We start from the raw sequence: 25,910 nt of genomic DNA, 5'->3' as shown, positions 1-25,910 counted from the left end.
GTGAGTTTGAGGTCAGCCTGATTTACAAAGTGAGTTATAGGCCAACTAGGGCTACACAGTAGACCCTGTCTCAAAAATAAATCCATTTTAAAAATATTTTAAAATGGATTTGATTTCCCTGCCCTGCCCTTTTCTGTTGTGATGGTGCTGGAGATTATATATAACACATGGACACACGTGTGATTTGCAGTTGCTTTACAGCTGAGGCTTTTATTTTTAATTTTGTATTATTTTATGGGTAGGGGTATTTGCCTGCATGTATATATGTGCACCGCATGTGTACCTACCTGGTGCCCACGGAGGTCAGACAGGGCATTGGGTCTTCTGGAATTAGAGTTACAGATGGTTGTTGCATTCATGTGGGTTCTGGGAATGGAATCTGAATCATCTGGATGACCAATGCTCTTAAAGTGCTGAGCAACCTCTCTAGACCTGTCTTCTGTTCAAATAAAGGGCCTTTAACCGTGGAATAGTGTTCTCTGCAGCATAAGGCCCAGTGTCCTTACTCCTCCACACACTTGGGTATAATGAAGGCAAACCTTCTCTCAATAAGAGGGTACCTTGATTATAACATTTTCGGTAACAGCCAACACCTAAGCCTTCATTTCCTTCTCAGGGAAATAATTGTCTTCACACAAGAGTGACAGTTCTCCCAGTATGTCACATTTTCATTATCTAGGAAACTGTAAGGATCCCACGATTCCTTTTTTAAATATCCAAGTTTATTATGACTTGAGAAACATATTCCTTTTTTATCCTCATAAAAGACCATTTCTACACAATGACGCTGTGTGTGTTTTATAAACTGAGAGTTGAACCTTAGCAAACCTTGCAGTTTACTAAGCAAGTGCTCTACCATTGAGCTGTATATATCCTTAGCTCTCTTTGAAACAGGATCTCACTAAGTTACCCAGGCAGATCTTGAATTTTTTATTTTCTGCCTTAACCTTGTGAGTGGTTTAGATTTATAGGTCTGTGCTATCTACCAGGCCTAACTCACAGTAATGCATTTTAAAACAAACTGTTCTAAAGTGTTTTTTAAAAACTAATTCTGTTGTATGGATTCATTGAGCTATGTTCCTTTCTAAGAAAATTTTGTATGAAATATAAATTTTGCCCCTCCCCCCAGCTCACTGGATCTGCTTAATGACTTGCTTGTGTTATTATTCCAGGTCAGGGGTCATCACATTGCAAAACTTGATCCTCTCGGAATTAGTTGTGTAAATTTTGATGATGCTCCGGTAACTGTTTCTTCAAACGTGGGTGAGAATTAATATGTAAATGCTAATTTTAATGTAATTTTACTTTTTTTTTGCCCCTTCCCTCTTTTTTTTCTCCTGTCCTTTTGTGTGTGTCCTTCCCTCTCATCGTTGGCCCACTCATAGATACGAGGGCACCATGTAGCACAGCTGGACCCCCTGGGGATTTTGGATGCTGATCTGGACTCCTCCGTGCCCGCTGACATTATCTCATCCACAGACAAACTTGGTGAGGGTCTGCGAGCAGTCAGCTGCGCTGCTTGAGCTCCTCTCGCTGTGCACAGCCTGTGCTAGCCAGGACATCCAGACAGGAGGGAAAGGCTCTTAAGTTTCCTTCGTTCTGATCACTTGAAATTCAGCAGTAATGTAGCCTTAGTGTATTTGAAGGATATTACTTTTATTTCATATTTTAGCCAGATTGTCCAAGTCTCAATCTGGAAAATAAAATTTCAAAGGAAGGGTCTGTGGCACCAAGAAAACCTGGCCTACTGCTTCAGAGAATAGCTCTTCTGGCTCCAGCTTTTCCACATCCTGTACAACACTGCCTTTTGGAAGGCCACTGATCAGCCTTGCAAGGCTGCTGTTGTCGTGGCTGCCCTGTTCTGGAGTGTGGTAGGGCCTGCTTGGGCTGGAGGGTGTTCATATTATTCCAGAGCAAGGTGTGCAGTTTGTGTTCCCTGATTTGTAAATACTGGTGATCACACTGAGGAAACTTTGGAAGGCGTTCCCTACAGCGTCAGGAGGCCAGGGCCTTTGGGAAGTGCATGTGTGGAGAATTGGGGTTTTGTCACTGTTAACAGAAGATATGCCAACATGTACCTGGTCCTCCTTGTGAGGTGACACGGCATTGAGGTGCTCACTGCAGTTGCTTCCAGAGTTAATTTGCTTATGTCACCATGCTGCTAACCTATACTAAAGAAATGATGATGTGACTAATTATGAAATGACCAGAGTGTTCACAGTAGGCACCTTGCATGCTAATGAAATCCATGATCACCTACTTGCTAATACTCTTGGGGAGAAGATGTAATTAGTGTCCTTGAAAGCACTTTGAGGAATAGTCCCTGGGGTTCTGCACCTACCCTGTGGTTTTATAGGGATTGCTAAATTGTAACCAAGAATTTGGATGTTAATCAGCTACATTTAGAGGACATTATTATGTTGGAATTGGTGTTGACAGTTTATAAATTTTTCTTTAGTGTTCAAGAACAGTTAGGTCTTACAGCATTTCCTCCATATTGTATACCCTTTTAGCATGATTTAGGAAATGTGTAGAAAAACAAACTTTATCTTTTCCTTGGTTATCAACACAAAAAAATGTGTGACCTAAAGGTATAAGGGGGTACCAGGGAGATCACTTAGTGGGTAGGAGCACTTGCTATGCAAACATGAGGACCTGAGTTCAAGCATGCATGTAAAAAAGCCCCATGGCCACATGAGCATATAATGCCAACATTGTGGAAAGTGGGACAGGAAGATCACTGGGGCTTTATTGTTGCTAGCCCAGCTCCAGGTTCAGTGAACAACCCCATCTCAAGGAAATAAGGCAGAGATACCCAATGAGCTCCTCTTGTCTCTGTGCAAGTCACCTGAAAGTTGTAGAGACATTTTCCCACCAGCAAGTAAGCAGTCATTCCTCTCATTTAATTCAGTTCTGATAGATGGCTCCACAAAAAGAATGTTTATGGTGAACTCCAAAACAGAAATTCTAGAAATGATTAGAGTTTTGTGATCCACATTAGGTAAGAGAACTTCTTAGTTTCTATGGCCTGCATTAGGAAAGAAATTGAGCCAGGAACCATGGATAAAAACCAACTCCTTGAGGCTGGCTAGGTGGCCCAGCAGGTAACGGTGCTTAGCACCAAGCCTGGCAACCTGAGTTTGGTCTCTGGAACCCACATGGTAGAAAAATATTATGGATTCCTACAAGTATTCCTCTGACCTCCACACTTACACTGTGGCATGTCTATACATGCAGATAGTTAGATGGACAGACATACAAATAAATGTAAAGACAACCTAACTTCTGTCTACCTGGAAATAGAATCAGATCCAAGATGGGAACTCACTTCCCAAGGCTGCCTCCATCAGTAACTGCTGACTTACTGTAAGTTTGTGTTCAGATCGCTTCTTCTTTTTAAGGCAGAGTCTCACCATGTAGACCAGGCTGGCTTCACTCAGACAGATCCACCTGTCTCTGTGCCGGTATTAAAGGTTTGTGCCACCATGACTGGAACCCAGCAAAACACTTTGTATGTATTTACCCCTATTATAAAGGCTATTTTAAGATGTAAATAATCAGTCAGGTAAAGAGAAGCTGAGGGCAAGTTTGGAAGTGTCTTAGATACTCTGTAGCATGGAGTTGGAGTGCACCACCATCTTGGTTTTGTTCAGCTATCACATGTTTCACAGTACACAGCCCGAATATACTGTCCTCGTGGGCTTCTATGGAGACCTTATTGCACAGGTGTGATCAAAGCAAGAGCAGCCATGCTAACATGCAGTTATCTACCAGGGTTTAATGCTTATGTTTCTTAGCATTCCCTCCTTTTAGGCATAGGGTGGGAGCCTTCTAAACTGAGCCCTTAAATGTGATCCAAGGGTAGCTCAAGGCATTTATGGTCAGTTGTCATAGGAAGAATGGGAAAGATTAAGAATCTTTATGACTCAACTTGAGAAAGAGGAACTCTGGTGTCTCTGACCTAAACATGGATATAAAATACCACAGGAGGAAAGTTTAGAGGACCTCCTCTGAACCAAATTCCAGTTGTAGAGTTAGGTGTGAGTTCATCCTTGCTCTGGGTTTCAGTGGTGAAATTTTTATGCTCGTTAGATGTGGACTTTTTTCGTAGTTCCTAGGTGGTCTAGTACTTTCTCTGTTCGTATCATCCTTCACTGGGAAAACTCTTGCTCATTGTCTCCTAGTCCTTCCCCTACATGGGAGCCCCAAGACTCTTCACTCTCTTTACTCAGTCCAGTGAATACTCTGAAGCCTTCTAGACCTGTAGGGTCCCCTCCATGTGCTTGGGTCAGGGTGAGCCTCTGGCTGTGGACTTCTTAGCCCTTTGAGCAGAAACCTTACAGGAACCTCATCTTCTCTGAAGAGCACCCTCTATATCAATCAGATTAGAGACCAAAAAATGCTATTTTCCATTTATGATAAAACATTTGTACTAAAGAAAAGCAGAGGAGAAAACTGGCCATTTGCTGTACCACTGGAACCTGCATTAAGTTAGAATAGTTGGGGACCCTCAAGCTGTCTTTTGTCCTGTCAGACTGTGTAGGTCAAAGTAAGCTGTCAGGGATCCCAGCCTAGCAGTCTTTGAGGGGCAAAAAACCTTAAGGAATTCCAACAGAGCCCAGCCTCCTAAGTCTCTATTTCACCAGTCTGCCCTGCCTTTATTTATTTATTTATTTATTTATTTATTTATTTATTTATTTATTTATTTATTTATTTATTTATTTATTTTCCCTTCCTGGGGCCTTGCCTCATGTCTTCTTTGGATAGTGTCCTCGATGTTTTTGTGCTTCTGTGAGGATCGTAGTTGAAGATGTTAGAAATCATAAAGCTCAAGTATATAGAAATGACTCAGAGTTCTGAAATTTTCAGACCACTCCCTGTGAACAGGAACATGTGGGTACACTAAGAGTCAGAAATGAAAGAAAAGCACATTTGATTCTGTGTTTTTTCACATAGTGTCTCATGTCACCCAGGCTGGCATAAAACTTGCTCTGTAGCCAAGGTTAGCCTTATACTTCTAATTTTCCTACTTCTATCTCTGGTTTTGGGATTACAAAGATGTGCCACCTAATCCACTAAGTTTTTATTTTAATAAGAAAAATTAAAGCCCTAAGCAGATCTCGAACTCTCCGTATATCCCTGACTGGTCTGGAACTTCAGGTTTTCCACAGGTTGATTAATGCAGCCCTTTGCCATGGCTAGCTTCCCCCTAAATCCCATCCCTGATGCTATGAATTTTAAATGGTGTGACATAAATATATGTGTAGGTTAAAAAGGTGTCAGTTGTTAAACATTTGAAACTGTAGGAAAAGTACTTTAAGAAACTACCCTTGATATACACGGGTTTGATGTGAGTTTGGACAGTACTCAAGTTCCAGTATCTCCTCATATGAATACAAGCTTTATAATCCCTAACCGGATGAGCTTCAGCTAGATGATTAACCTTGTTGTGTCTCATCATCATCCCATCTTCCAGACAGATGTGGTGGTACTACCTAAGGTATCACTTAATTCAGGATTAAGCTGTGCAGAGAGGTGCATCCCAATATTGAAAACTCTGTTTAAGCCACTGTGGCTTTGAACTTGATCCTTCTTTTTCTGGAATTCTGGCCTAACATTTTTTGAGTCAGCACCACATTTGGTATCTTTCTCCTTCTTGTCTGTCTCTCTGCCTTCTACTTCTTCCTCTTTCCCCCACCCCTCTTATTTAGGCTGGTCTCAGAGGGCCCTACTGCCTTAGCCTCTTGAATAACTAGGACTACAGGCTTTTCATTAAAATTTTAAAGATTAATTTTAGAGCTGTTCCCAAGTTAGTTACGGGTTATAGTCCATGATTGTGCTCATGATGTCTGGGGATGTCTAGGGATGCCTTTTTCTGTAATGTACTCAGTTGGGGTCAGGTTCTAAGTAAGCCGCTGGAGGGCCATTTTAATTTGTATGAGGTTGACCATGCTTCCTTTGTGAACACATTTTCTGTCATCCACACCTTTGCTTTGCTCTCTGTGTTTTCTGATTCTGTGGTAATGAGAGTAAAGCATCCCACTGTCTCCTGGCAGGAAGGCTAAAGGGGGCTTTTGTTAGATGACCCTAAAGAAGGCCTATGGGTTCAGGTACTAGGAAACAAGTGTGTATTGCAAGATGACAGTGTTGTTATAAGTGGACAGGTCCAGACAGTGAGCCTTCATCATTGTCATCTTTTGGAGATACACAGTTTATTTAATCAGAAACAAATCAACCTGCAGTGCTGACTGTAGTGTGCTGCTTGTTGTCTCAGGATTTGCACTCTGTGCTACTCATTCTTGCTCAGTTTGACATGGTGAGGGGAGAGTTGACATCTTGTACCCATTGACTCTTGTCCTCAGTCTTTTCTTTCAAGTATAGTACCTGGACTAAATACCTGCCTAAAATTGCCATCCTTTGTGACTTCTGTTACATATTCCACAGTAACTTCTCACAGGGACAAATTCATTATTTTTCCTAATCTGAAATTTAAATATCATTAAAGGATTCAGATTAACATCTGTAAACAAATGTAAGGATAATATGAAAATTCTCAAACATACCCCTTTAGTGTTTGTAAATTCCTGTTAATATTAGGATATGAACTTAGTTTTGGACTTACTGACTTTCAAGCTAAATGTCAGAAATTCAGCTTAAATGAATTTGCATTTGCCTTTGTGGCATTAGGCACAGTATGTCAGTGTTCCTGTACACCCTTCTAATTTTATTGGTGCGTTGAGAAGAATGAGCTGAAAACTCAGTATGATTATTTTTTTGTTTGTTTTTTGGGTCTTTTTTTTTTTTTTTTAGCTGCAGTCATTCTTGTTGCTCAGGTTGGTCTCAAAACCATATGTTCAGTGACCATCCCACTTCAGCCTTTCAGATGGCTGAGACTCCATGTGTATAACACACCACCTGGTTCTAGAATTGCTTTTTATCATAATCTTGGAGTAATAGTTTATTTAGCAGACATTGCCTGCTGTGTCCAACATGTTGTACCTCAGCTGGAGCATAGTCACAAATAAACTTCCTTAGGTGAAGGTCTCCTGAAGTTGTAGTTCAAGGGCATCAAGACTAGAAAGACACTAGGTGTTTAACAGGGATTTTTTTGGTTATGGCCACGAACTGGCAAACCTATTACTCTTACCCCATGTAAGTATCCTGCATCTTTTAGAAGTGACTCACCTGTACCCTGACAGGTTTTGTCTACTCCATTGGCATGCCTGTACTCTAAAAGTAATTGCTAAAAAGACTCCAAAGTGTATGGATACGCTAGGAGAAAGAAAGAAGGAAGGAAGGAAAGAAAAGAAGGAGAGAGAAAAGAAATAAAATTATCTACATACCCAGTAGCCAGATAAAAAGGAAAGAGAGAGAGGGGGAGAGAGAGAAAGAGAAAAGAGATAAAAGTATCTACATACCCAATAGCCAGATAGTAAGCACTATCCCATACTGTATTCAGATTTTTTTTTTAACAAGAGCAATTTCAGTTTCTTTTGAGACCCTCCCTATGTATGAGTTCCACAGGATGACTAATAGTGTTGACCTAGTCTGTCTTGATTCCTAAAGACCCAAGGAAAAAAACCATAAAATCTTCATCCTTACCTCAGGCAGAGCATTGCTGCTTTTGTACAGAACATGGATGCTCAGGTCTTAGATGGATACTCCTAGGAGAAGAAGGCAGAGCTTTGTCTGGCGTTTGCACAGTGTAGGCATCTTAATGAGACTGCTTGCTCACTGGAATCTCTTCAATCAGCTTGAACCCTCCACTTGAAGGGAATCACTTGCCTGCCCTTCATCTGCACACCCTGACCAGTGAAATGACCATGGCTCTGAGTGAAGAGTTTTGTGTGTCTGGTAAATGCTTTGCTCTGGTGGCCAGGAAAGTTGGGGTAGAAAGCCTGAAAGCTCACACATAGTAGGTAGTGTAAAGTCCCATGTAGCTATGTGTAGTTAAGGTTCTTAGGATGGTTTTGGCTGTTGGGTTCTTCTGTTCCAGTTCTGCCATCTTATACAGGAAGACTAGACTAAAGGTCTTCCTTTAGAATCAACTGCTATCTGAAAGATAGCTACTCAAATCAGGTCTTCTCACTTTCTTTTCCTCTATCTCTCCCACATAGTGGTCCAGAAATATGTGTAACTTCCCAGTAAGCACTCTGTCAGCAGCTTCTTGAGGGTAGGTTAGAGCAGTGGGATCAAGTGATACTGCCTGGTGGCTTCCCAGATTTGGAGGAGTGGCCTTCCTGCCTTTAGATTTACCTTATTCCAGCTCTTCCATGAGCAGGTCCCACCTCTACCAAATCAGGTCTCAACAGTTGAACCCCTCATCACAAAACCCATCTTTGTCTCTTCGTGTGTATGTGTTTGTGTGTGTCTGTGTGCATGTGTGTCCATATCCATCCATCCGTCCCTCCATCCCTCTGCCCGTGTGACTGTCTGTGTTTCCTATTTCTGTGGTGATGGTGTAGGATTTTGGTGTTGAGGTTTTAAACTAACTCTCACCTGTCTTTTTCCTTCTGCGCTCACCCATGCTACCCCACTCTGCCTCTCAGATCTTGCAGTTTTCAAGGAACGACTTCGAATGCTAACAGTAGGAGGTATGAAAATAATGAGCCTTTCACCTTTCTGGAGTTGAGGACTTCGTTTGAATAGGATGTACAACTTTTCCTAGCATGTGATTTTGGGAAAGTTGACAAAACATCTATCCGTGTTTTACAGTTGTTTTAAAATACTTTTTTTTTTTCTTCACTTAGTTATTAACCAAGTAGAGCTGTGACCCCATGTGGGCTTGTTTCTGTTCATTTTGTGTTCTGAGGAGCATTTTCATCTTACACATGCTTCAATATCACTTTGCAGCAAACTTCCATGTGTACCATTTTTCACCCTCAGCTCCCGCTGGAGCCAACTGGGGGCCTGAGGCCACATTAGCTCTGCATGGTGGCTTGTCCTGTCCTTTCCATTCTGTTTGTGGTTTTTGCTAGACTCTGGATTCCTTCAGATTCTGCTTCCAGGGTATTTTGAACAAGGTCCCTAAACTGTTCTCTGATTAAAAGACAACTGGAGTATTAGTAAAAGCTTTCTGGGAATGCTTCGTGATCCTTGTTTCTAGGCAGAATGCCCTTGAGGAATCCAGAGTTGAGGTGGTGGGGCCATCTGCCTGCTATCTTCTCTACCTACCCTTCACTCTCATGGCCAGTTTCTTTCCCTTCAGGCTTCTCTTAAGACATTTTTCTTTTCCTCTGTCTTATTTATAGTATCTATGAGATATTAAACTTTGCATTTTGAGCAAGTGCAGACTCATAGAGTTGTAAGAAGTAATGACTTTCAAAACCTTTAGTAAGTATTCCCAGGGTTATAGTTGTGACTCTAGCACACGTCATACAAGGATCAAGACTTAGAATCCTTCGCCTCTTATCCTACCACAATGCTTAACCCCTGGCAACTACTCTTGTCTTCTTCATTTCTGTAATTTGTCATTTTATGAGTGCTATAAAAATGGAACTACAATATGTCACATTCTGAGGTTGCCGTTTTTCCTTCAGGTTAGTTTTGTAAAGGTACACTAGGTTGTTAGTGTCCCATGGCATGGAAATGCAGTTGTTTAAAAGAAGTCACATGTTGAAGACCTCTGGTCTTTTACAGAGCAAAAGGGTTTATTTTTATGATGTGTAGCTTATTACATTTTTTCATCATATTGTGCTTTTTGTTGTCAATTTTAACTTTTCTCTTAGCCTTAGATCCCAGAGCACTCTCCTTGTATATTTTGATGAACACAGTGGACTGCACCTGTAATCCTACCACTTCAAGGGCAAGGCAGGAGTGCCTTGGGCTGTAAATGTTTTATAATTGTAAATTAAATTGAAAATTATAAAACATTGTAAAGTGTAAATGTGTTATAATTTTAAATAAGTCAAGAATCCATTTTGAATTTATTTATGTATAAGATCAGTGTCTACATTGAGATTTACTTAAATATTTATTTTGCCCATAGTTTAATTGTTTTGGCATTGTTAGCTGGAAATTCTCCTTCAGTGAGATTTTTGTACTTTTTTTTTTTTTTTTTTTTTAAATAAGTAGGATCTGGCTGGTGAGTAAAGGCACCTGCAGCCAAGCCTGACATACTCAAGTTTCATTCCCAAGGGTAGAAGGAGAGAGCCTCTGACCTCCACATGCCTGCCTTGGAGCATGTGTGTCTCACATACACAAATAAGTATAATACATTTTTTAAAAAAACGTATTAAGTCTTAGATGTGTGAGCTTATTTTGGATTTTTGTTTTCCTTTAGTTGTATGTATACTACCACCAGTGTCATATTTATATTATTGTGGCTATTAAGCTTTATTTTTACAGTTATTGTGACAGTTTTAGAGTCTTTTAGAGTTAAGTGTTTCTGTCTACATAAAACCTTATCGACGTTTTGTTAAGAATCAGGTTAAACTTACAGGGAAATTGAGAAATGTTCCTCCGTGGTTCATTTCTTCTAAGTTGTAAAATACCTAGAGATACTTTTAATTTTTTTGTTACCTTAGGGTCTTTAGTGACCTCATGTTTCATTCCTGACATATGTAAATTGTGTTGTCTGAGTTTGTCATTGTACTGATCTTTTAGAGAAATTGCCCTTTGTTTCCCTGGGTTTTCACTATTGCTTTGTGCTCCTCAATTGCATTGATATCTGTTCTTTTGGTTTTTTACATCTTTTTTTGTTGGTTTTTGTTTTGTTCTTCCCTCCTCTAGTCCTGAGGCCAGGGTTAGGTACTTAGATTATTGATTAAAGTCTTTTTAAATTTTCTGATGTATGCATTTTCCTACTGTAAGCTTTTATCTTGGTAGTCCTTCAGATTTCCTACATGTTTTGATAAATTCAGTACCTTTGCCCTCATGCTTTTGTTTTGTTTTTAATACCTTTGGTTTATTTAGTAGTGTTTATTGTTTAGTATCTGTTATTGGTTTCTAAATTGATTATACTAAGCTCTCAGTCCTTCTACATATTATGTTAGTGTTAATGGCCATCATCAGTCTTGACATGTGGCTCACAGTCACCTGAAAAGAATGTTTAAGCAACATTAGGTGTAGTGTTCTTTAAACATCAGTTAGATCTTGTTTGAACTTTGTTCTCCTAGATCTATAACAATTTTCTGATTTTTTTTTTAAATGGGAGAAGAGTGTTGAAATCTTCAATTACCTATGTAGATTTGTCTGTTTCTTTGAGTCCCTCATTAATTTCGGTTTAGATAGTTGATAGCTTTTGTTTTCTTTTTTTTGGGGGGGGATGGGGGAAGAGACATGGTCTCACTGTGTCGCCCACGTTGTCCTTGAATTCACTATATGTAACCCAGGCTAGCCTCAAAACCTGTAGCCGTCTTCCTGCCTTGTCCTCAGTGTTGGGAATACAAGCTTTTTTTTATTTTATATTTTTTATTTTTATATAATATATGTATATATAATCTACTGCATTTAGGATTGCTGTCTTCTCAGTATATTGACTCTTTTGTTATAATATAGTATCTTTCTGTTCTCCCAATAATGTTTTACTCTACCCTATCTGATACCAATATTCCCCACTTTTATTGGCTTGATGTTTGCAGAGTATATTTTTCTACTTTTTTCTGTCTGTCCGTGTCATAGTATTATAAGATTGTTCTTACAAACACTCATGTGCTTTTGTCCTAGTCTTTCTGTAGAGTTTTTGTTTTGTTAGTCTTTTAAAATCTACTCTGCCAATTCTTTACACTTAGTGTTATTTATATTTAGTGTGGGTACTGATATATTAAGAGCGTAAGTGTGCCATTTTATTCTTTCCTGGTTTTTTCTGTTTTTCATTTTGTTATTGGAGTTGTTAGTGTCAGAGCCAGGGCCCTGCCAGCCCTAACAAGTTAGGGTCAGCTACTTATCCTCAAAGGCCAATTAAAGAAAAAAGTAAAGCCAGTTGTGGTAGCACATGCCTTTAATCCCTTTACTCTGGAAGCAGAGGCAAGTAGATCTCTGTGAGTTCTCGGCCAGCATGGTCTACAAAGAGAGTTCCAAGACAATCTAGACTACACAGAATAAACCCTGTCTCAGAAAACAAACAAAACAACAACCACCAAACAAACAAAAATAATGGTGAAAAGCAGAAAAAGAAGATTTATGTAAAGTGGTCACGGTGGAAAGAGGAATAAAGAGATCCAGTGACCCTCCCAAGACCATCTTTGGGATCCTGACATGAAGTTTAGGTTTAAGTAAGAGGGTAAGAGCTATGCATAACTTAGCAGCCTGGTCAAGGTCTGGTCCCACCCATCATAATTTCAATTCTGATGGTCTGACAGGTTGTCAGAACTGTGTGGAATCTCTTTCCAAGAGACAAGCTACTGCTCCTCCTGGCACCAAGCTTCAGCCTTTTCCTTTTTCCAGGACAAACTCCTGGGGAAATTCTAATTTATTTAGTATAAGGCAAAGGGGAGGAGGATTATAAGTGTCACTGTAGAATATCTTTATTCTTGAAAAACAAGTAAAGGGATTTCTTTTTTTTTTTTTTTTTTTTTTTTTTTTTTTTGGCTTTTACTTTCTGTTTGTCTATGGGTGTTTAGAAAAATGTATTATGAGGGTCAGGAGGGGGCATATACAAGCCATGGTACAGACATGGGGATCAGAAGACAACTTACAGAGTTAGTTCTCTCCTTCCACCTTTACGTGAGTTCTAGGAGTTAAACCCAGGTTGTCAGTCTTGTATGGCCAGCACCTTTACCCACTGAACCATCTTCCCAGCCCCTGGATTTTTTACAAAGTCTGACCTTTATGCATGTATCTATTTGTAGCTCTTTTTGTTGCTCTACAGTAGGCATAATAGATCAGTCTACTTATGTCATTATTTCACCAGTTCAGTTGGAATAGAAAACTTACCTCTTTTTATCTCCTTATGTCTGTTTTAAACATTTTTCTACATACATTCGAAATGGAACAGCACTAGACGGGGTTAGACATTTGCCTCAACCACCAAATATTATTTAGCAGTCCCACAAAGAACAGGAATGTCTGTTCTGTTTACTCCTGCTTTGTGTGGTCTTTCACCCTTTGTGAGATTGCTTCTTTATCTTGTCTCCTCCTGTCTGAAGACTTTGGCCATTTTTTTAGGGCCATCCTGTGTGCTCTTGGCTGATTCTTGGGGTGGGGGTATTTGTTTTGTGTCTTAATTTCCCCTAAGTAGACATGATTTCTTTAATTTATGGAGCAATGTATTACTTACTTCTAGCTTCTAGAATTTATGATGAAAAAACTCATTTGGTTTAGTGTGGTTTTCTCTGTAAGTGGAGACTCTTCTTTATTTTAAATTTCTCAGGTTTATTATGTTTTGGCATCTGGGGCTTATCCTATATATTCAATCAGCTTCCTGAATCCAAGAGTTTAATTTTTTGTTGTATTTAGGAATTTTTCAGCCATTTTTTAGTACCTTTTCAGGTACTCTCTTTCAGGAATTTGCCTTCACATGAATGGGCATCTTTCATTATAGTATCAGGTGTCCTCGGTGCTTTCTAATGTTCGATTTCATCCAGTGGGGGGCTTCTCCAGCTTCAGATCTAATACTCTACCTTCCATTGTACCTGTCTACTGAATTTGTGTTGGTTTTTTTTTATTTCCTTTTAAAAAATATATTCGCAGGGAGTGGGATACAGCTGGGATACAGAGTTAATAAAATGTAACAGATAAGAAAAAAATAAAATTAAAAAATATATATATATTCGCTAATTTTTATGGGTGTGTGTACATGTGAGGGCACACGTGCTGTGGTGCAAATGAGGAGGTCAGGACAGTTTTTAGGAGATGGTTTTCTCCTACCATCTGGGGACTGAGCTCAGATCATAATGTTTTGGTGACAGATAATTTACCCACTGAGCCATCTCACTGGCCCCTCCATCTGCTGTTTTAGTATGTTTTTAGTTTTTGCTAATTTTGTAGCTCAGCATTTTGTCACTGTAATATTTGTAATTACTCATTGAAATGGTTTTGAAATGGCTTTATTTGATTCTTCTTTTATTATGTATACAATGTTCTGTCTGCATATTCATCTGTAGGGCAGAAGAGAACACCAGATCCTATTATAAATGGTCATGAACCACCATGTGGTTGCTGGGAATTGAACTCAGGACCTTTGGAAGAGCAGACAGAGCTCTTAACCTTTGAGCCATCTCTTCAGCCCCTTTTATTTGATTCTTAAGTGACTCTAACATGTGTCTGATAGATATTTGTTATTGTTTCCTACTCATTCTAAAATATTCTTGCTTTTGGGGGACAGGATTGCAATACAGTGATACTCACTGAGATCCTCCTATTTGTCTCCAAATGTAGAATTATATATAGTAGGATGACAATGATAATTATTTGTATGTTTTTGTTTTTTCACGTAGCCTAGGCTGACCTCAAATTCATTGTGTACTCAAGACTGACCTTAACCCCTTTATCCTTCTACTTACTTCCCAAGTGCTGGAATGAACTGCTGTGCCAATCACCAAGGTCTTTTAGTGTGTGGGGCTACTGTGGCCATCTGAAGACACCTTGAGGGAATCTGTTCTCTCCTTCCACTACATGGGACCTGCGGAGAGTTCCTCTGTCTTGGTGGCAAGCGCCTTTACCCACTGATCCATCTCACCAGCTCTCTTGTGTGTTTTGAAATTTTTTTAATGCAAACAAAGACATTTTGGTATTGTGAGTTTTTGGATCTTATATAAGTCTGTCATAACAGATCTTCTCTGGACACAGCTTCTGTCACAGGCACTACCTTGTTCCTATTTTAGTCTCAGAAAGGCACTTTTAGACTCACTCTTGGGTCTTCCCTAAAACCTCAGTGTGGTTGTTCCAGGCTTGTAACAAATTAGTAGCAGCATGCAGCAGGAATTGTCTCAAGTTTTCTGGTCTTGTGAAGCTCCTCTTCCCCATCTTCACATAGAGCAACATTTGTGTGGCTTTGTTATCTGCTATTTATTTATTTGTTTGTTTGTTTGTTTATTGGTCGGCACTTCTTAAGATTTCTCTGCTGCTGATTCTCTACTCTGTGTCTGGGATGTGGGAGCAGAAGAGAACCCAGAGACTTCCCTGGATGTATCTGCCTTCTTTTGGCCTTTCGACAGGCTTGGTTATCTTACCTTTTGTTTCTACATACAAAGTCTAGAGTTTTTAGTTGGAATTAGTAAAGAAACAGAAAGAAAAGAGTGATTTTTTTTTTTTTTTTTTTTTTTTTTTTTTTTTTTTTTTTTTTTTACCTGCCCAAAGCATACATGTGACTGATGATCTAGAAATGGATCGAGCCTTTCTGATGCTGGTCAGTGAGGCCCAAGAACTGTGAGTGACAATGGACACTTGAGGTGTGTTACATGCCTCCTTTACTAGTTCTTCATGCTGGTGCTGTAGCAGCACAGCTCTCATCTGGGGTGTTTGTGTAACTGGTTAGCATTACAACCTGAGTGTTTGCTATACTACACAGTGTACTGTTTTGACAGTCTGGTCCTCTGGTCTTCCCCCTAATTTGAGATTTCCGGTATTTTGTCTTTTTTTGTTTTTTTTTTTTTTTAATTTGGTGATTGTTTTTGTTTGTTTTGAGATACAGTCTTCCTGTAACCTACACTGATCTTGAGTTCTTGATCTTCTTGCCTTCACCTCCAAAGTGCTGGGATTATAATAACTATGCCTGGCCTGGGCTGACTTTTGTAAACCTGGGAAATTTTCTCAAATAATTTTATTAAACCAAGCATGGTGATACATACCTGTAGTCAAAGCATTTAGGAGGCTGATACTGGAGAACTGCTGCTGGATCGAGGCAAGTTTGGTCTGTATAACATGAGCCTGTCTGAAAATGTACAACTCCAGGGCTGGAGAGACGGCTCAGTGGTTAAGAACACTGTCTCTTCCAGAGGTCCTGAGTTCAATTCCCAGCAACCACATGGTTGCTCACCACCATCTATATCACAATCTGATGCCCTCTTCTGGTGTGCAGGTGTACATGCAGATAAAGCACCCATATACATAATATAAATAAATCTTTAAAATTTGTTTTAAAAAAACACACATGCAGAAAATATTTTATTTTTTCTTCATACACACGTGGGGCTGTTGCTTGCAATCTGGGTTATAAGAAGCAAGAGCTTTGTGCTTCCTATAAGCCCATAACTGCTGTTCCTTTATTGATGATAAAAAAAAAATAACAAGAAAAGCAAATGAATAGGTAAACCACTCTCACCACCATCTTCCTTTAGGTTTTGGGTTTGGGGGTGGTGTTTTTGTTTTGCTCTTGTTTTAATTAAATTAAAAGAGCTTTTTAAGACTTAAGGATGTAGTACCCCAGCTGGGCATGATGGTGAATGTCTTTAATCTCAGCACTTAGGCAGAAGTGGGCATATCTCTGAGGACAGCTAGGGCTATGTACAGAGACACTGTCTCAAAGAGGAGAGAGAAAAAGAGGATGTAATACCCCAACCTAACTTGAATAAGAATCATGAGATTCCTGGGCCACTGATGTTGAAGACTGAAAAGGGGTTTCTATAATCCTCCTGAGAATCAGGCATGTTAGTGCACCCCTGTAATTCTACTACCCAAAAGACAGGCAAAAAGATTACCTAAAGTTCAAGGCCAACCTGGTCTACATAGCAAGGCCATTTCAGAGCTAAATAGCAATTGTTGGGACGAAAAAAAAAAAAAAGTTACCTGGAGATTTATGTCCATGTTTGTGTTTGCAAGCTCCTTGCATTAATCTGGTTCCCTGATTCATGGATCTCACATCAGCCCTTATTTATACTTAATTCAGACAGGAAACAATGAGACTGTTTTATCTTGGGTAGTCAGATGTCAAGCTTTGCACACTGTCTGCTCATTCTGTTCTCATTTCTGGAGCCTGAGAAAGTGCTTGGCACCAGGTATTCAAGTGACTCTTGTATTGTGCTCTTTACCTTCTTGAATGGATAGATTATCTCAGAGTAAGTGACAAACTGTAAAGCAAACCTGTGGTGTCATTTGATAGTTTGCACCTTTAATGATTCTGAGATGAAACAAGCATGATGCTGAAGAAAAGAGTTTGAAACAGCTTTCAGATGAAGAGGCATCTTCGCTGTAGTGAGTGCTTCAGGAAGAGTGGATAGGGAAAGTGAAAGGTAGACCTGTAATTGACTAGCACCACAGAATACACCTAGAATATCTAACAGTTTGGGTATTCAAGGGAAAGAGGCTTGCCCTTAATCCAAGCCTAACAGCTGTTTACCTTTTCTTTGCTACCTTGGTTGTACCCTGAAGGATAGTTCTCCTACAAGTTGCTTGATTCCTAGTGACTATTTCACCCTTACTTTGTAGACGCCAGCTCTTTGTCACTTTGTAATATATACTCATATTACTGTTAAATGACTCATGATCTGCTGTTTCTCTATCAGTTCCTCATTTCCTACTATAATTCTCTTAACTTTTTATTTACTTTTTGATTGATTTCTTGTGGCTCTTTCCACCTCCCAAAATTGGCTTTTATCTTGGGACCTTTAAATAAATTTAACTCTTAATTGTAAGTAATTGCCAAACACTGGACTAATACGTGCATAATAGCTTTATTCTAGTTGACCTAGTAATAATCTTAGTGTGCAGTTATTGTTAAAATTTCTGGATTTGATGGTAAACATTGCTTGTTTTCATATATATATATCAGGGGTATGTGATTTTTTTTTTTTTCTTTTTTTGCTCCTTGGGGCATCCCTTCTCTTTCCTTCTTGTAAACTGTGACCCCTGCATGGCTATGCCTTGTCCCTCATCGTCTGTAGGATTCTATGGCCTAGATGAGTCTGACCTTGACAAGGTCTTCCGTTTGCCCACCACCACTTTCATCGGGGGACAAGAGTCAGCACTTCCTCTGCGGGAGATCATCCGTCGGCTGGAGGTAAGGACAGTTCTTAGGAAGAGCTGACAGACTCAAAGTTAGCCTATCTGTTTGGTTTTGGTCCTATGTTTTTAAAAAATAGAGAGATAACCTTTTTTTTTTTTTTTTTCTGTTTTATAGCTAGAAACCTACTTTTAAATTTTTGTTTTGTTTGTTTTTGAGACAGGGTTTCTCTATGTATGTCCTGGACTCACTTTGTAGACCAGGCTGGCCTCGAACTCACAGAGATCTGCCTGCCTCTGCCCCGCTGAGTGCTAGGATTACAGTGTGCACCACGGCGCCCGGCTAAACAGTTTACAGCACAGCTCCTGCCATGGTTGGACATTAGAGTCAGCCTGGCTTGAGCCTTTCCATCCTCCAGTGATGAATGTTTGTTCCACTGAGCTCATCTTTTACACTTAGCACATGAGTAGTAGAAAATATTTGAATATCAAATGGGACATTTTTCTGTGTTTGTTGAAAGCATCACAGCTAGGAGCTGCCTTACTTCCTCCTTGATGATCCCCTGGGAGAGCAAGGAATGGAAACTGCTTGTATCAGTATCAGGAAGGAACAGTTAAGGAACAGTCAGCTTGAGGAAATGTTCAGGATTAATCCAATGTGAATTGACTTTGGGTCCACCTGTGCATCATTGTGACTACACTGGTCATGCTATCCACTCTGCTTTTTTCAGCATGGGAGCCACCTATTAACCAGTGAGCACCTGAAGCTGGGTGGTGGTGACACACACCTTTAAGCCTAGCACTCAGGAGGCAGATCTCTCAGTTTGAGTCCAGCCTAGTCTACAGAACTATTGACCATTTGAAATGAGCAAAGTATGTGGATAACTTTAGCCATTGAATCAAAGTGCTTAATCTATTGCATCAAATAAAATAGGGAGATTTATCTCACCTATTTCTACTTGGAATATTGAACTTACTAAAGATATTTGTTAAGTTCTATGTAATTACACCACAACTTAACATATACACACATAACATGTAAGTGTGGCAGTGTGGCAGTGGTGGCTTTATGTACATACCGTATTCTGAATTGGGATTGCTTGGAGCACAACAGTTATTGCTTAGGCTTTCTGGGATCTCACGTATTTCTACTGTCTCTTGCTGACACAGAAGTTCTATCATCTAAGCCACACAGATAATGCCCCATATAAGCCAGCTTTCCTAGAGGTCACGTCCCAAGTGACTTGGCTTTTCTGTATATCCCAACCGTTATCTTTCTTACTGATCTAGTACTGTCCGGACAATAATCAGATGAAAGCCATTTATACCAAGAGCCTTCTTCACTTTCTAGAGGTCTTGGTGAGGATTTTCCCTCGAGTATGCACACCACATCATACAAGGATCTCTTCTTTCCCAGGCCCTTCAGCACCTTCCTCCTCACCTCTGTGGGGATGGAAGAGTGGCTTATGTCTCTTCTGGGTTATTTCCTATCAAAATCAAGTCCTGAGTAGTCCTGACACAGGGTCTGAAGCCCATAGCATACTCAAGGGCTGCCTCCCGTTTTCTCCAGCTCACGCAAGCTATATGTCACATCTGACAGCTCTTGGGGGGGGGGGGGCGGCTGCCAGTAGAAATGTATTCTACTGGCACACTAGAATACATTTCATGGTCACCCATGACTTGTGTCCCTGTATATATGTGGACAGATGGCTTACTGCCAGCACATTGGTGTGGAGTTCATGTTCATTAATGATTTGGAGCAATGCCAGTGGATCCGGCAGAAGTTTGAGACCCCTGGAATAATGCAGTTCACCAATGAAGAGAAGAGGACCCTACTGGCCAGGCTTGTACGGTCCACCAGGTAAGGAGGTGTTTGTGGGGTGTGGGTGGCCTGTCATCCAGGGTGGTGAACAGGCATGAGAATGATTATAGCAATATGTATGTGATATGTTTGGCCAGGAGAATAGTGTTGACCTCCATTGTACCCTCTTGTCATTTGAGAATCCCTGATATTGAGGCTGGCATTACAGACATTGCCCTTCAGGTTGCTTGGTTCTCCATCCAGGTTTGAGGACTTCCTACAGCGAAAGTGGTCCTCTGAGAAGCGTTTTGGTCTGGAAGGATGTGAGGTGCTGATCCCTGCCCTCAAGACAATCATTGACAAGTCAAGTGAAAATGGAGTGGACTATGTGATCATGGGAATGCCACACAGGTACTTCAGGCCCATTGGAACTTAGAGGCATAGAAGTGGGCCCTACTGATCCTTCATCAAGTGGCAGCTAGAGATTGGAGACTGCCTGAGTACATAGAGATGTGTTGCTTTCCAAGTCATCCACGTCAGGATGACTACTGAGTCAGTCTCAAAGCCAAATATGATTAGACTTGTGTTTCATTTGTAATGAGTTTTGTTAAAATTAAATCCAGGTGGACATAGTAATATATGCCTATAATCATAGTACTTGAGAAGCTAGGACAGGAAAATCACAAAATTGAAGTCCAGCGTGGACTACAGTAAGTTCTAGACTATCTTTGCCATGCAGTGAGAGCATGTCTCATAAATAAATCAACCCCAGTGGCATTGCTGCTATCTCACTTGTAAGAATGACTGTTTCCTGAGATTTGAGAGAGTCATCGGGTTGGGACTGGGTAGTGTTGGTACTTTCTGCCTTTCTCTTGTCCGTGGGTTTTTGGCTCATCATGCCTGCTGGCCAGAGATGTGGTGTCCACTTCACCTTTGGATCACAACTATTCTTGGGCTACAAACCAAGGAGATGCTATGTCCTGGGTGAGGAGCAGGGTGGAGCAGCTTTGCCCTAGAGATTACTCACTATTCCCTGTGTCCCAGAGGACGACTGAACGTGCTTGCGAATGTCATCAGGAAGGAGCTGGAGCAGATTTTCTGTCAGTTTGATTCAAAGCTGGAGGCAGCTGATGAGGTGAGGATCTGTATGGAGATCTATCCACTGTGGTTGTCTCAGCTGTCTTGAGACACCCCCCCCCACCCCCCATTGGAGCCACTGGCTTCTCAGAATGTCTTAACTGAAGCTCCACTCTTTCGGACCATTTACAGTTTACCTTCTTTGTTAGAACTGGCCAACCTCCTCCACCCAGCAGCCTTCTATTCCTCCTGCTGGGGCAAGGACCTTCTGCCCAAGTGACCCTATACTTGTGCCTGGGACGGAGAATACTGGGGAAAGCCTCCCCATGCTCCTGCAGTTCGGCCGTAGGAGTCAAGAACCCCATCTGTTGGAGTGACACTGAGAGTGAACGTCTCCAACTAGCATTACTTGTCGTTTTTATCATCAGGGTTCCGGGGATATGAAATACCACCTGGGCATGTATCACCGCAGGATCAACCGTGTGACTGACAGAAACATCACTCTGTCCTTGGTGGCCAACCCTTCCCACCTAGAGGCTGCTGACCCTGTAGTAATGGGAAAGACCAAAGCTGAGCAGTTCTACTGTGGTGACAATGAAGGGAAAAAGGTGAGTCCCCCAAGAGGCCTATGAGTAAGGTTCCTTCAGCCCCATAGCCCACACTGTGTTTTCCAGGTGTAGTCACACTTCTTCCTACACTGTGATCACCAAACTGGGTAAAGGTGTAGGGCTCAGATGTCAGGATAGAGGAAGAAGGTAACCACTGATCAGGCCAAAAGTACATAACAAGACAGCCCCAAACTTCATGGCATTTCCTTTGTGTGACAGAGAATGCTGAATGTTGGCTGCCTGGTTTGCTCAAATATGAAAACCATTATCTGACTGTGATCTTATTTGACCTCAGGATAGAATTCTTAGTTGTAGCAAATTATATATTTGTATATAAGTTGTTTACTTCATATGAATACTAGTCACCACTGTGGTGCTGTTTCAGTTACTTCTTTGTTGCTTTGGTAAGACGCTATGACCAAAAGCAACTGGGGGATGGGGCTGGTATTTCAGTTTACAGTTCCATGAACTGGAGGCAAGAACTAAACAGAGGCCATGGAAGAGTGCTGCTTAATGGCTTGTTCCTCATAGTTTACTTAGCCTGCTTTCTCATAGCACCCAGCCCAAGGGTGGCACTACCCACAGTAAATTGGGAATTGGGTCCTTCCACATCAGTCAACGGTCAAGAAAAATTTCCCACAGGCTTGCTAACGGACTACTCTGGTGGGGTTATTTCCTCAGATGAGGTTCCCTTTTCCCACATGACTCTTAGTTTGCATCAGTTGTCATAAAACTAGCTAGTACAAGCAGCACAACCAGTGCAAAGAGAAAGCTTGCTTCTGCCAGAGGTGTTACGTCTCCAGACTCAAAGAAAGACCACATGGACCTGGGATGGTTTCAGTAGCTGATCACCATTTCCTAGTATAATGCCGAAAAGAGTTATCATGAGGTCCTGAGCTTACTTTGCAGCACTGTATAAAACTGAGCATTGGGTCCTGTAGCGATGGCTCAGTAGTTAAGAACGCTTGCTACTTCAGCAGAACACCCAGGTTTGGTTCCAGCACCTGTGTGGTGGCTTGCAACCATCTGGTACTCTGGTTCCATGGGAATTTAACCTTGGGCTCGAGAGATGGCTCAGAGGTTAAGAGCACTGGCTATTCTTCCAAAAGACCTGAGATCAATTCCCAGCAACCATGTGGTGGCTCACAACCATCTAGTATGAGATCTGATGCTCTCTTCTGGTATACGGGCACACATGCAGGCAGAATGTTGTCTATTAAATAAATAAATAGCTCATTCTTTAAAATAGAGTGTGGTTGTGCATTCTTATAATACCACCTCTCAGGAGGTAGAGGTGGAAGGATCAAGAGGTGAAAGGATATCTTTGTATAGCATGTTTTACACTGGCCTTTGCTCGTGAAACCCTGTCTTTTAAACACTGGAGTACCAAAAGAAGAGGGAATTCTACCTCTAAATAGTTTCAGACTCAAACTGCATTTTCTAGATCTTCAGCCTGCCCTGCCTCATGCCTAAACAGCTTACTTCCTTAAAGTCAGTTATGCAGTCCTTTACCAACCTCTGCCTCATTGGTTCTTTGTTTGTTTATATGTTTTTGGAGAATCCTGCCTGGCATAAGGGATTAGGAGGGACATAGGCTATATAGCCAATGAATGGTTCCTTCTGAGGATGCTGAGCCCAAAGGTTAACACTGTGAGTAACTGGAGGAGATATTGATAGGTATGGTATGCAAAGATACAGAAATACCCTGTGTGTGCACACACTGATAAACTCACTAGGTCTGTGCTTAGAGACTGCTGTTGGTAAACAAGCAGCTGTGAGTTCTAAGTCTCCATCCTTTCTTTTAATATAATTTTTATTTTTTTATATTAATCATAGGTTATTTACTTTGTATCCCAGCCGTAGCCCCCTCCCTCATTCCTTCCCAATCCCACCCTTCCTCCCTCATCTCCTCCCTGCTCCTTTCCAAGTCCACTGATAGGGGAGGTCTTCCTCCCCTTCCATCTGACCCTAGCTTATCAGGTGTCTTCAGGACTGGCTCCCATGTCCTCCTCTGTGCTAAGTCTCCATCCTTTACTGGAGGAATCAGGACTGGTAATAGCATGTTATGGGGCTGTACTGCCATGGTGCCAGAAAATTAGCTAACATGAAAGGCACATTGAAATCATGTGAGCATCAGAATAACTGATAGTATTAAGGATCTCTTAGGTACAACCTGTAGAGTAAGCTCGGAATTATGATCATATGATCATAAATCAGGGAGAAGGAAGGGGATGCTAACTAATAGATGTAGGAGTAACAAATCAGAGATCATCATCCATTAGCTATTCAAGGAACTAGCTGAGGTGGGTCCAGATGTTGCTGAGGCTGGCATGAAGGTTTGAGAAGGAATCAGATACAGTTCTTGCCAAGAAATATCACCTCTGTACTCATTGCCAAGAAGATGATGATCTGTAGGAAAATTGGCAGGCAGTGACCAGACCAGGCTGGTATGTTGGAACAGCCAGACACATGACAGGTGAGGAAACCCATTCTCTGGGGTAGCTGAGTGGCTGGGGATGGAGCTCCTTTCTTGGATGGAAAGGGTTGTAGGGTGTAGGAGGATTCTTGAGGTTACAGAAAGGTTGACACATCAGGTATGTGGCTTTCTCTGTATTGAGGGCAGGTGCTGCTGGCAGACGGTGGGATATGTGGATGTGGTAGTGAGTCGAGGCTTAGAAAGAGTGGGAGCCTTTTATATTCCTTTACTTCCTGAGCTGTGAATTACCTTAAAACAATGCTCTTGGAAAAAACAACAAGCTGCACGGGATGGCTCAGTAGGTAAAGGAACTTTCTTGATCCCCAGAACCTACATAAACTTGGAAGAAGAGAACCCAACTCCACACGCGCCATTCTGACCTTCACATGTGCACCATGGCATGTGCACCGTTCTCCCATATCATGCACTCAAAACACGAAACAACAAAAACAAATTTTAGGCCTGGAGAGATGGCTCTGTGTTTAAGAGCACTTACTGCTCTTTCACAAGACCCTGGTTCAATTCCCAGCACCTACATGGCAGTTCACAATTGTCTTTAACTCCTGTTCCAAGGGATCCAACACCCTCACACAGCTATACATGTAGTCAAAACACTAATTACATAAAGTAAAAAATAATTTTAAACAATTATTTTAAAAATTAAAAAATTATTTAAAAAGAAATAAATTGCAACTCATTTCAACTGCATGTTTTGTGGGCTGAACAGTCGAAACATATTACTCTTGGGGTCTTTTGCAGGTGATGTCTATTCTGCTGCATGGCGATGCTGCCTTTGCTGGCCAGGGCATTGTGTATGAGACCTTCCATCTTAGTGACTTGCCGTCCTACACTACCCACGGCACCGTGCATGTGGTTGTCAACAACCAGGTAACCTCAGCTGTCAGTCTAGCACCTGCTATGTGTCCTCCTGGTCATTTAAAACCTTCATTGCTTGATGACTGTGTGTGTTTTGGGTTTTTGTTAGAAGTCTGGGTAATACGTGAGGTTAGAGCCGGCTCCGCAGTTAAGAGCATTGGTTGTTCTACCAAGTGTCCTGGGCTCATTTCCAAGCACCTCCCTGCTAGCTTCCAACAGTCTATAACTGTAGGTCTGATGCTCTTCTGCTGTGCATACAAAACACCCACACACATGAAATCAATAACTAAGAAAAAATTTTGGGGTAACACAGAAAGCTACTTTTTACAGTGGGGAATTTTAATTAACGTTATTTAAGGAGGGCATTATTGTTTTAGAGTATTTCTGTCTAAAGCCACAGTAATTGGTAATTAGTTTTCTCTTTAAAAAACCAGAGTCCTTTATACACATCTTACTATCCACTCTTAGCACATTATTTGCTGATGCCATTACACACTCTTTTAAAAAACAGCTTAGTAAAAGTAGTCATTATAGATTGTTTCATAAAATAGACTTCTGATCTTAGGGGTTTTTTTTGTTTCTAGTTCTGTTTCAATGAATAATATTCTTGTAGTTCTCATAGTTGAGTTCTGCCAAGTGTTATCTATTACCTATTGTTTCCTCCCATTTGGTTTCTAGCTGTTGTGGGTACACACATGATGCACATACATACATGTAGGCAAAATACTCATCACATAAAAATAATTATTTTAAAAGGTGCACATGATTGCACATACTGATAATCCCAGAGGTAGGAAGCTGGAGACCAGGGACTCGCTAGCCTAACTGGCGATCTCATTCAAGGTCAGTGGAGACCCTATCTTAAACCAAGTAGATGGCATCCTGAGTATAACGTCTGACGTTGTCCTCTGCCATCACAAGCACATATACATATGCCAGTGTACACCTGCCTGCATTTACAAAAAAAAGCTGTACTCCAGATGCATTGTGAGATTGTGAGAGGGACTGAGGAGGGACAAGGTAGTATCACACAACATGGCAAAGCTGCCATTGACTGAGTGCATATGATCATGTGTATCAATTTAGGCACTCACAGGAATTAAGTTAATCCATGGGGTTGTTCCCCATGTAGTAGCGATGGGATTAGCATTTTCCTTTTCTTTCTTCCTTTCTTCTATCTCTCCCTGCCTGTCTCTCTTTCTCTGTGTCTCTCTCTTTCTCTTTAAAACACAGTCTTACTGTGTAGCCCAGG

General features: G+C 41.0%; 1 protein-coding gene across 7 annotated transcripts in view; it reads left to right on the top strand.

The window, feature by feature from the left end:
* Ogdh (oxoglutarate dehydrogenase) overlaps positions 1-25,910 on the top strand; it is a 62,628-nt gene that overhangs the window by 24,107 nt on the left and 12,611 nt on the right. For 4 of the 7 annotated variants that reach the window (XM_055624330.1, XM_055624333.1, XM_055624331.1 and 1 more), the window contains 8 exons: positions 1,173-1,263; positions 8,550-8,594; positions 17,763-17,878; positions 19,527-19,681; positions 19,886-20,032; positions 20,666-20,756; positions 21,127-21,306; positions 24,542-24,670. In XM_055624330.1, the coding sequence (XP_055480305.1) occupies positions 1,173-1,263; positions 8,550-8,594; positions 17,763-17,878; positions 19,527-19,681; positions 19,886-20,032; positions 20,666-20,756; positions 21,127-21,306; positions 24,542-24,670 (954 nt within the window). Of the gene's footprint in view, positions 1-1,172; positions 1,264-1,385; positions 1,489-8,549; positions 8,595-17,762; positions 17,879-19,526; positions 19,682-19,885; positions 20,033-20,665; positions 20,757-21,126; positions 21,307-24,541; positions 24,671-25,910 lie in introns of all 7 variants that reach the window. The other 3 variants (XM_055624336.1, XM_055624334.1, XM_055624335.1) reach the window with 3 other exon arrangements.

This window comes from Psammomys obesus, unplaced genomic scaffold (genome assembly GCF_907164565.1).
Source record: "Psammomys obesus unplaced genomic scaffold, mPsaObe1.curated_primary_1811, whole genome shotgun sequence".
Taxonomy (NCBI): domain Eukaryota; kingdom Metazoa; phylum Chordata; class Mammalia; order Rodentia; family Muridae; genus Psammomys; species Psammomys obesus.
This window is presented reverse-complemented; position numbering and strand designations above follow the sequence as displayed.